Here is an 11,902-nt window from a genome sequence, read left to right as displayed (position 1 = left end):
TATCTGTACTATCTTATTCATTTAGAGAAAACTCTGATGATTATGTGAGGTGTCCTACTGATGCGAGCGGAGCTCAGTCTTTCATCATTCTTTCATCAGCAATTTAGTTCTGGTCAGGTAAGCGTCCCTAATTGTGTCGACATCTGCACCAATTTCCCTTAGAGGTAGATTCAATTTCAGATTTCAGCTGTGAAAAAGTGGTCTTTCCAATTCATTGCATAAGCCTCCCCAGGAGAAATTTTGATAACCTGCGTGGTTGTTTGTATACACTGTAGGATGCTTTTGTACTTCTTTAAAACGTGGCTCAGAGGCACTCCGGTGCGGAACCACAATGCTTGTTCCGAAGCCGATTCTGCGTGGCTCTGGGAGTCACGGTCGAGTAGCCCACGCTGGGGCCTTTGTCCCGCGCGCGCGCCCAGCTATCAGCGCTCGTTCCCGCCGCTCCGCGCTCCTTTGTCCGGGATTACGCCGCACCTCCGCGAGTTCACGCCCCCATCCCGCGTAGCCTTCGCCACCAGGCAGGCTCTCCGCCCTCGTCGCCTGCCGCGAGCGAGAGCGCGCGCCGGAAGTGACGCCAGGAGCTTCAGCGCCCCGCCTTTTCCGCCGCGAGCCCCGCCCAGGCCTGTCTCTCGGCCGCGCGCCCCTCCCCCTCCCCGGCGCTCGCTTTCTGTCAGCCGCTGTCCCTCTCCCCCCCCAGTCCGCATCTGGCTTCGTCTCGCACCTGAGCACACGCACCTGCCCGGCCCGCGTCCTCTTCCTCTCCCCTTCCTCCCTCCCGCCTTTCCCTTCGGGCCCGAAGGCTCTACCGGGTCGCGGGCGCCTCGCGGCTGCGTCACCGCCGCCCCCCAGACAAGATGGACACCGCGGAGGAAGGTGAGGCGGCGGCACCCGCGCCCTTGCAGCGGCGCCCGCGCTCCAGTCGGGCCGAGGCGCTCGCGGCGGCTCCCGGCGGCTCCCGGGGGACAGTTTGCTTGTCCGGCCGGCGGGCGCGCGGGTCGAGCGGGCCCTCCAGCGGGCTCGGATCGGAAGGTGACCCTCTGCGCGCCCCCCGCCGGTTCCCGCGGGCGACGACCCAGCTTCGACTGGGGTCACCGGAGTGCCGGGACTTCGGTGTCCGTGACGTGGGGTGTCGGAGAGACATGGGGTGTCGGGATGTGAGGTGTCTGAGACACGAGGGGTGCCTGGTGGTAGGGTGCCGGAGACCATAGGGTGCCTGAGATGTCGGGGTGCGGGGACTTGACGGTGCGGAGGATCCGGACCTCCGCCGTCCCCGCGGTCCGCGGAGAAGGGGGCCGCGGTGCGAAGTCCGGGGGCGTTTTCCACTCCCCTCCCCCACTCTTTTTTCTTCTTCTCCTGTGTTCGGGACTGTTTGTTGGTTGTGCTGTAGGCTCTACTTCTTTGCCACAAAACTTCTTTGTTGACTTTGAAACTTCGCGGAAAACACAACGTCAGGCGATGCCTGCGGAGTGGACTGAACTGACCCCCGTTGTAAAACCTTGCCCTCTGCTCGCTCGCCTGGCCTCAGTGCACTGACCGAGCGGAGGGCCCCTGGACACTACAAGAGAACTGAAGCTAGTATGTAGGTCTCTTTGAAATCCTCGACACCAGCAAGCAAGGCTTTGCTTGTTTTGTTTGTGAGCGTGTATTTGGGATGTCGTTGTTTTGAATAAGCAGAGAACACGCAACAAAAACAGCCGCATGAGTATAGAAAGCAGATGTTTCCCTCATTGTGGCAGGGTTTTTAAAAAGCAGGTTAATGTTTTTAGAGTCACTGATATTATTAGTGAGTCTGTAGAGGAAATTGTTGATCGTGTACTTACCAGTGTGGATACTCTTTGGATATATTTTTGGTCGAATGAGCGCCTTTTCAGCCTAGTGGTTTATTTTGGCGAGTTTAGATGCAATTGAATCACCAAGCATTATATCGAAGTCATTAGTTTGATGTCAGTGTGATGAGTTGATAAAACTTGATTTTAAAGAAGTTGTTCCTTAGTAAAAAAAAAAAAAAAAAAACGGTATGGTTCTGACAGCCCTGGGGGTGGATCCGTATTGTTTCATGGCTGTGGACATTTAGGCTTATTTTAATAGCTTGTTTAAAGTTCACACAGGCAGTAGCAGAAAGTTGACTCTATTTTCATGCCAGTTCGTTAGGCTACAATGTGGTTCTTGTATGCAGTGGATGAATCTAGTTGTCATTGCAGAGCACTTTGGGTAAGAGTGAGATGAAACTGTTGACGATTAACAACCGCACAGGCTGATCTTATTTGTAAGTGTAGATAGCTGTAGGTTTAACATAGTTTTAGATTCAGGCTTTGTCTTTTCTGTTTTGTCTTTTGAGAAAGGTTCTCCCTATTGGTTTGTTTTAGCCTTTTGCACTATCACGACTGGCTTTAATTCAAGTTTGCTTGCATTTTGCTCCCGTGTCAGTTGTAAGCTACCGTGTGGGTGCCGGGACGCAAACCCTGGTCCTCTGTAAGAACAAGTGTTCTTACCTGCTGAGCCATCTCTCCTTTCCTTCAAGTTTTAAGGAGTACATCTAGGAAGGCACGTGTATTCCTTGCTTTGTACAGGCATGTTATTGTTTCCACCTGGGCACTTAGTACTTGCATATAGACTTAGAGTGTGACCATAGTTATAGTAGCTCAGGAATTGAGAAACTGAGAGTATCTGTGCTGTCATGAAGGGTCCTTTTTTATATTGGGAGAAATATGTGACTTTTAAAATCGATTTGGATATTGTACTCAAAGTTACTAATACTTAGGAGTCACTGTTTGCTTTCCCTTTATTACCCACTGTGTTATATCTCAATCCTGTCAACATGTTTAGGAAGGCAGCAACCTGCCCTTGTACAGGTGAAGGAGCTAAAGGTTAGTTTCAACGAGCAACTTGCCCAAGTTCTCTCAGATAGTAAATGGCAGGAGAAAGAAAGGTTTACACTCAGGTCAAACCTGAATATAGTTCTTTATAAGTGTGTTCCTGAGTGAGAGTACTTGTTTTTGCCATTTCAATACAATTTGCTTGTCAATATAAATTGACAAGACCTTAATTTTCAACTGTTGTGTGTAGAAATGAATTTTGATATTTATTTATTTGTATGTTTGTGGAGGTCAGAGGACAACCAGTGAAAGTCCTTCCACCAAATGTGTTCCAAGAGTTGAACTCAGCTCACCAGGCATCGTTACGGGATGAGCCATCCATCCAGGCATATGAAAGCAAATATTAATAGTTTTCATGTCCACTTTTATAAAGTTTTTAATTGGAAGTCTTTTTCAAAATTTCACAACTTAAATTTGACTTGAAATAACACTGGAAGTGATCATTTCATGACAAATATAAATGAAGGTGGCAAAAAGCTTGTAAACAATTGTTCTACTTGCTTACTGCAGGATTTTTTTTTAAGATTTATTTTTTAAGTATATGAGTGTTTTGACTGAATCCACATATGTATGTGCACCATGTGCCATGGAAGCCAGAGAGAGGGCATTGGATTCTCTGGAACTGGAGTTATGAATGGCTGTAAGCTTCCTTGTGCGTGCTGGGAACTGAACTCAAGTCCTCTGCCAGAATAGCCTCCTGAGCCATCTGTCCAGCTCCTGTAGATTATTTCCTAAATTAAAGAAATGCAGTTCGTTTCTCTTGATTACAAAAGAAACAGGTGTTTGTTGGTTTTTGTGTTTGGAAAGTATGACTTAAAGCAGATTAAATTCTTTTACCACATTTATTTAGGGGTGTGTGTGTGTGTGTGTGTGTGTGTGTGTGTGTGTGTGTGTGTGTGTGTGTGTGTAGGGTGCCCATTGCATGACGCAGTTACAGAGAGTTTAGGAGACAAGCTGTGGGAGTTGGTTCTCTAATCCAGTCTCTGCTTCAACCATCTGTGTCCTGGGTACAAAACTCAGGTTGTTAGAGTTAGTAACAATCACCTTTACCTGTTGAGCCAACTCCATTAAATATCTTAATATGTATGCATACCATAGGCCAGAAAGATGGCTCGCTACTTAAGGTCACTAGCTGTTCTTCCAGAGGACCTGAGATATATTCCCAGTGCCCCACATGTCAGATCACAACTGTTCGTAACTCCAGGGAATCCATTACTCTGTTCTGGCCTCCAAGGTCACCAGGTATGCATGTGTTGCAGACATACATGCAGGCAAAATACCTATATACATTAAGAAAAAAAATTTTAAGTGCATTCATTTTTATTCTTTCATATTCTTGCAGGTGACCTCAGTTTACTTCCTAGCACCTGTGTCAGGTGGCTCACAACTGCTATTAATGCCCCCTCTAAGGAATCCAACACATTCTCCTGGCCTCTGAGAGCCTACCTCTACCCCCTGTATGTCAACACACATACATAAAGAAAAAACAAAACACATCTTTCTTAAATATCTGTTAATCTATCTTCTACCTAGGAAAACACTTTTTAAAAAATTTTTAATTAAATATCCTCTGAAAAATGATAGCTACCATTGTTTCCGCACCACAGAAACAATGTGACTTTTTTGTTTGCTCATCTTTGGAGACAGGGTTTCCCTTTGTAACCTTGGCTGTCCTGGAACTCTTTTTGTAGACCAGGCTGGCCTCAGACTCACAGAGATCCACCTTTCTCTGCTTCACAAATGCCCAGCTTAGAATGTGACTCTTAAAAATAGGGTGTTACAGTCTTCTGGTAGACTATCTACAATACAAAACATTAATAATATTCAGAATGTATTTGCAGTAAAGCATTCATTTTATAATTTCTGCCTGTTTATAATAAATAATTAGCAAATTTTAAAGATTGCTAAAGTGCTAAGTGTATTGAATTATATTTTTGTCAAGTCAGCAAGTTTGTGATTTATTCTTGTATTTGGTAGATGACTCATTTGTGTATATTTTGTACGGGTACAGGTGTGTTACGTAAACTGCTGGCACCAGATCTGTAAAGTTCTGAGCCAGAGGAGACCTTAGGCATCCAGTCTCTTCATTTTATGGGTCAGGAGTCTAATCCTGCAGTGCACTGAGACTTTTCAATTTCAGGGAAAAAAAATTATATACTGTGCTTCAAGATACTCTTTTTTTCTTAAAGGAAAAGTGTTGCAGTGTTGGAGTAGACATTGCAAACAAGAGCTCATGTCTGAAGTTCTCATAGAAATATTAAGTATTTTGCTTCATTAGATGCTTACATTTCAACCCAGTGATGGATACGTAAAACATTCTCTGACTAGTGAACATAACACAAATTTTTAATCAGGAATTTTGTGGGGTACTGGAGTTCTATCTTGTGTTTTAGGATGGAAGATTTTTTTGTTTCTATTTATTTATTTATTTATTTATTTATTTACTCATCTATCAAATATCATCCATCCGTTTATCTAGAACTCACTATGTAGGCCAGGGCTGGCCTTAAACTCGTAGAGATCAACCTGTGTCCCAAGTGCTGGCTGGGATCAATAGGGTCACCACCTTGCCTGGCCCTGGAAAATACTCATTTTAAAAAGTATGAAGTTGAAATGTATTGCAGTTGATCACATTGTTTAACATTATGGCCTAAGCTTGGAGCAATTTAAGTTTTCTTAGGAGAAATGCGTTAGAAGGATGGGCAGATGTCATAGAGTCAGACAGCTAGCTTCCTTTTTTAGAACATTTTAGAAACAGGTCTTACATGTTTCCAGACATGCCTGCATCATCCTAACCACAAGCTTGTGACCCAAAAATGCCTGCCTTCATGAACTAAGTGAGCTTGCATTTACCTGACATATTTAATGAACCTGCCTTTCAATTCAGACAGTTTGTAGGCTCAAATTAAGGAAACAAAGTAGAGAATTATTTTTTCATAGAGCTTAAAATGTAGCTTATTTGGTACATGAAGAATGGGGAACCTCGAGCCGGGAGTGGCAGTGCACACCTTTAAATCCCAGCACTTTGGAGGCAGAGGCAGAGGCAGAGGCAGGCAGATTGCTGTGAGTTGGAGGCCAGCCTGGTCTACAAAGTGAGACCAGGACAGCCAAGGCTACGCAGAGAAACTCTGTCTTAAAAAACCAAAATAAATACATAAATAAATAAATAAATAAATAAATAAATAAATAATTTAAAAAATGGGAACAAACAAAATAAAATACGAGGCCTACATAAGGCATACATAGAAGGTTATGTGCTGTGCAAAACAGCAAGTGTGAGGACAGAGCCTACAGTTTTGACAACAGAAGACCTAACAGAGGACATAGAAGGAGTTATCCCTGCAAATGTTTGGTGGATAGAGCAGGAATAGTCTGTAAGGTACAAGCATGCTTGGAATGTGAAGAAACTGCTAGGAAGACATGCCACTGGAGACTGAATGGGCTAGGGGAGAACAGGTACATCATGAGGACATTTGGGGGTGGCTATCTATGAGAAGTTCAGAGGGGCATCAGTGTGGGGCCTTCTATAGCCTTACTAGGAGATAGGAGCTCTAGAACAGTTCCCTCTAACTAAAACAGAGGTGACATACAAATTTTCTTCCCACTGTTACTGGCTACTTTCCCTACGTAGACTTTTTTTTTGCTACCAGCTGTTAACCCCAAATTTCTGGGAGCTAGAGTATGACTAGCTCACTTCGATCCAAGAAGCAGAATGATGGAAGGAAAAACCGTGACTGACATTGTCTGTCTTGAGCTGGCCAGACACCCCAAAACATTCCTGTTAGATGGGTAAACTGGAGTACCTGGGGTTGAAATACTGCTATGAATGCTGTGCTACCCAGACATGGTTTTTTAGTTATCTCCATACCATTTCTTTCAAACTAGACTGATTTTTTTGTTTTTGTTTCTGTAAGGACATGAAGATACTCAATTTTAGTGTAATGAAGAATGAGATCTTAAAAGGGAGTAAGAAGTAGTATTTTAGTGGGCTATAGAAGTTTAAATTAAGGTAGTGAAAATGGATTGTACATAAAGCAGATCAATATAATTAATAGCCTAGTAAGGAGGAGTTAAGAGGAAATGATTCTAGAGTAGTGTTACCAGCCAACAGTGGGAAGCGTCCCATAGGTTGGTGTTAACTGAGCATAGCCATGTAGGAAAGAATCTTTGGATCCAGGTGTTGACAGGTGTTGTCCTCTGAGGGATGTGCTTCCCTGGACTTGAGGATGGTTGTCTTACTCCCTCTGTGTGAACATGCTCTTCCATCTGCATGGATCTGTGTCCCAGACTTTTCTATTTTTTTATGTATACAATGTTCTGTCTGCATGTGTGCCTGCCCGCCAGAAGAGGGCACCAGATCTCATTATAGATGGTTATGAGCCATGTGGTTGCTGGGAGTTGAACTCAGGACCTCTAGAAGAGCAGACGGTGCTCTTAACCCCTGAGCCATGTCTCCAGCCCCTCAGCTTCCTCTTACAAGAACAGTCACACTGCTCAGGTCCCACACTAACAACAACTTAATTACCTCTTCAAATGTGCTCACATCTGAGTTTTTCTGGTGGGAGGGGCGGGGTAGGCATGCTCAGTTCTTGAAGGCTCAGAAGACAAAGAAGCATTCCCTTGCAGCATTGCAGCCTTTCTTATTTTTCTGACCTCCCTTTACTTCTACTTGATGGTGTATTCTGTAAAGATGAAAATAGGTTGATAAAGTACAATTTGCACCCATTGAAACTCATCTTTTGATGGATGTGCAGTTATGCAAGAACATGTGTGAGATGGAAGGTTTGGAGACACCTTGCCTTTAGAAAATTTGTCTCTATTTACTGAATATTGAATACCTACTGTGTACTTAGGACCTTTGCTAACTAAGAAATAAACTTCCTTTTTTCTTTTCTCATTGTGTAGTGCCTAGAGGCATTATATTGAATGTCACGTTTTGAAGGTTGCCATAATGGCCCTTATAGGCTAATGTACATGATGAGGGTGTTGTTTGGGAGATTGTGACACCTTTTGGAGGTGGGACCTCACTGGAGGAAAGTGGGTGAGGGGGCAGTGGGTCTGGAGGATTGTCAGCAGAGCTTGTCCTCTGGGTGTGAGCTCTCTGCTTCCTCTGGGATGTAAGAAGTCTCACTGCAGGTTACACAGAAGAGCCCTACTGGCTACTCTTCCCTGCCACCTTAGTGAGTCAAAATTAGTCTCCCCTACCTTGCTTCTGTCAAGTATTGTTTCTGTCACTTTGACAAGAAAAGTAATACAGATGATGGTTGATGCACAGGAGTGGTTCTAAGTTAACTTTCAGGACCCCTTTATACTCTACATGGATTATTTATTTATGTATTTTAGTCTGACTTGAAACTGGGTCTTTATTTGTCCTTGAACAACTTCTGTGTTGTGGGTTGTCTTCATACTTGCGGTTCTGTGCCAGTGTATGAAGTGCTTGAACCACATTTGGCTTTCTTTGCACTCTTAAAATTGAGGCACCACAACACTTAGGGTATAGTGAGTTGTATATATAGATACTTAACCTGTTAGAAAAGATCAGTCTTTTAAAACTTTGATTGTATTTATTCTGTGTGTGCACACACAGGCTTGAGTGTGGAGATCAGAGGACCATTTAGGGGAGTTGGTTTCTTACTTCTACCATTTGGGTTTCTGGCATCAAACTCAGGAGTCAGGTTTGGCAGCAAGTGCCCTTACCTGCTGAGCTGTCTCAACAGCTTTGATAAACAACTTTTAAAAGTTAAGAGTATTTAGCTGTATGCTGTGTCGCATACCTGTAATCCCAGCATTTGGGGAGGCAGCTGCAGGTGGATCTCTTGAGTGTTCGAGGCCAGCCTGATCTACAAATCGAGTCTAAGGCCACACAGAGAAACCTTGTCTTGGGGGCGGGGTGGGTTTTAAAAGTATTTAAAAGTAATGATGTTGGAGCTGGAGAGAAGCCTCAGCAGTTAAGAGCTCTTACTGTTCTGGCAGGGGACCTAGGTTCAATTCCTAGCACTCACACGGTGGCTCACAACTGCCTGTAACTCCAGGTGCAGGGAATCCAATGCCCTTTTCTCATTCTTGAGGCACCAGTCATGTAGATGGTGTATATACATATACATAAAATAGATAAAACTTAAAAATAATAAGCTCAGTACATGCTAACAAAAATAATTTTATTATAGGTATATTTCCCCAAGGTGAAAATCTTGACCGTAAAATCTGGTATTATTTTAAATCTTTAAATATGTCTTATGTGTGGATTTTTAGAAGATTTAAATATTCACTTGGTTTTTGCATTTACTTGATTTACATGTTTTGGTTAAATGAAAACTGGGGAATGAAAAGGGAAGAGTATTTTCAGATAGTTTTGTGTGTTTGTTATTATGTCAAAACTTAACAAATGATAATGTATCTGAAATGTCAGTTTTTAAATGAAAAGTTTTTTTGTTTTTTTTAAATTAAAAGCTTTAAGGCTGGGGAGTGACTCAGAGATTAAGAGCACTTGCCACTCTTGCAGAGGACCCACTTCATTTCCCAGCACCCACTTGGTGATTCATAGACATCCATAACTCCAATTCCTGGGAATCTGACTCCCTCTTCTATCCCCTGAGGACAGCAGGCATGCATGTGTTAAACAAACATGCATGCAGGAAAACACCCATAAACATGAAGTCAGTAAATCTGAAGCTTGTTTGTTTGTTTGTTTGTTTAAAGAATCTGTTGGTCTGGTGTATGGGATGTTTCCATATATCGTAAAATGCACATGGGTAGTTGGTTTTTGTCAAAAATGCAAAAGCAATTCCATAGAGGAAGTATAGTTTTGTTATGTTTTTCTAAAATGATGCTGGAATGACTGAATATTGACAGGAAAATGAACTTGGAACCATGCCCTTTCAGTAAGCTAGGGTTAATTTAAAAAGAATGTTAGGGCTGGAGAGATGACTCAGTGGTTAAGAGCACTGCCTGCTCTTCCAAAGTACCTGGGTTCAATTCCCAGCACCCACATGGCAGCCACAACTGTCTGTAACTCCAAGATCTGACACCCTCAGACCAATGCACATAAATTAAAATTAATAACATATTAAAAAAAAAAAGAATGTTAGATTTGATTGAAAAACCCAAAACTAACTAGGAGGTTTGTGTGGTCTTGGGCTATTTTGAAACTTCTGGAAGCTTGAACTCCCAAAGAAGGATACTGGATGGCTTTGCTAGGTTTTCACAAAGGTACTGAGTAACTATATAATTCAGGCAGCTCTGTTCTAGGTATATACCTGGTAGAATTCAAAGGAGGTCTTTATACAAAAATGAATCATATTAGCAGCTTTATTCACAACAGGCAAGCAGTGGAGACAAGCATGCCATCATTTGATAGATAAATGTGTCCTGTGTGTGAGTGGCCATTATTCACCAGTACTTAGAAACAAGGGACACCTGGGATGGATTTCATGAACATTATGCTAAGTGAAGAAAGCCAGTTGCAAAAGACCACACTCTATGTGATCCACTTTGTATGGACTGTCCCTAGTAGACACACCCCTGCAGAGCGGAAGTAGATAAGTGGTTGCTTGAAGTGGAGTGGCCTGATAGAACTGCTGCTAGTTACATGTTTCTTCTTGGGATGATGATGATATTCTAAAAGTAGTGATCATGGTGTGGAACTGTAAATAACTTTTGCATACTTTGTGATTTAACTCATGGTGTATATAATGTATACTATACTTAAAGAAAGTTACATTGTATTTGTGACATTCTAAATAGGGTGGCTAAAGTGATCTTGTAAGATGATTAACCAAACAAGTCTTCCCCTCTGTGCCCTTGTAAGGTCTGAAGTGGGTCTGGTCTTCATTGGTAGGCCTGTGGGAAAATGATCATTAAACCCACTGACCGTGCAGCGGAGGAAGGAGGCACCCCTTTCCTCTCCAATACCTGCCAGCACCCTTTACTGACAGACTTGGACTGAAAAAAGAAAGGGGGGGTGGTGGAGCTTAGGTAGTGAAGGGGTAACTAGCTATTGGTTCTGCTGCTGAACCTTTTCCCTAAGGGACTGGCAGAATCCCTCCAACCTCTGTCACAGGTTTGAGCCCTATATCTGCAAATTGTCTCTGCTGATTGTTAGAATCAGAGCTATACAGTACTTCTTCCTTTCCCTCATTCTGTTTTCTGAAGAGCACCTTATAGACAGAATCTTAACACAGGGTTAGTCTTTTAAGAAGTCAGAAAATGTAGTTTTCAGGCTCCCAAGAATAGCAGGAAAGTATGTGTGTATGGTTAGCAACCTGGAAAGGTAAGAAAATAAACTTGGGGACACAGAGATTCAGGGTTTTAATGTGTATTATTGTATGTGGGGTGAGTGGATGTGGAGTCAGAGCACAGGTCTATAGAGTCATTTCTTGCCCTTCACCTTTATGTAACTTTGTGGCTTGCACTCAGCTGGTCAAGCTCATGCTTCTAACACAAATGCCCTTACCAGTGGAGCTGCTTGTGGGCCTGAGGGTTGCGATTTTCAAGGGCGTCTGAAGTCTGATTCTCAAATCCACATTAAAAAAAAAAAAAAAAAAAAGGATAGCATTTCACAGACAAAGAGTTTGGGGATGAGAGACAGGGTGTCATAGGGCTTAAAAGGCCTTGAGGTTTCTGTGGGGATAAGGATGACTGAACTCATTCCTCTTGGCCCCCCCCCCCCCCAGCGCTAGGATTTTTATGTTACAATACCCAGCAAAACTGAATGTTTAAAAATAGAATTTGAGCAGTTAAAACATTTTATTGTTATAATTGTAAAATAGCAAAAATGTTAGCTACTTTGAGAAACAAAATAGCCATTTTTCTTTTATTGAAAAAATATTTTTAAATATAATATATTCTGACTACAATTTCACCTTTCCCAACACCTCCCAGTTCCTACCTCCTCTCACATCCGGATCCACACTGTCTTTCCTTAAAAAAACAAACAGGCATCTAAGGAATAATAATAAAATAATGTAAAACCAGAATGGGAAAAACAAACAGATGAAAAAGACACCCCCCCCAAAAGCACAGGAAAC

The 11,902-nt window shown here is 42.8% G+C and overlaps 1 protein-coding gene across 2 annotated transcripts in view; it reads left to right on the top strand.

Moving 5' to 3' along the window:
* Window positions 1-674: 674 nt before the first annotated feature.
* Window positions 675-11,902, top strand: part of Marchf6 (membrane associated ring-CH-type finger 6) — a 62,550-nt gene continuing 51,322 nt past the window's right edge. The window contains exon 1 of one of the 2 annotated variants that reach the window (XM_051151027.1): window positions 675-873. In XM_051151027.1, the coding sequence (XP_051006984.1) occupies window positions 855-873 (19 nt within the window). In that variant the 5' untranslated portion in view covers window positions 675-854. The remainder of the gene's footprint in view (window positions 874-11,902) is intronic. The other variant, XM_051151028.1, reaches the window with a different exon arrangement.

Source organism: Acomys russatus, chromosome 9 (genome assembly GCF_903995435.1).
Source record: "Acomys russatus chromosome 9, mAcoRus1.1, whole genome shotgun sequence".
NCBI lineage: Eukaryota > Metazoa > Chordata > Mammalia > Rodentia > Muridae > Acomys > Acomys russatus.
The sequence above is the reverse complement of the archived record's forward strand: the minus strand, read 5'-3'. Positions and strand labels throughout refer to the sequence as shown.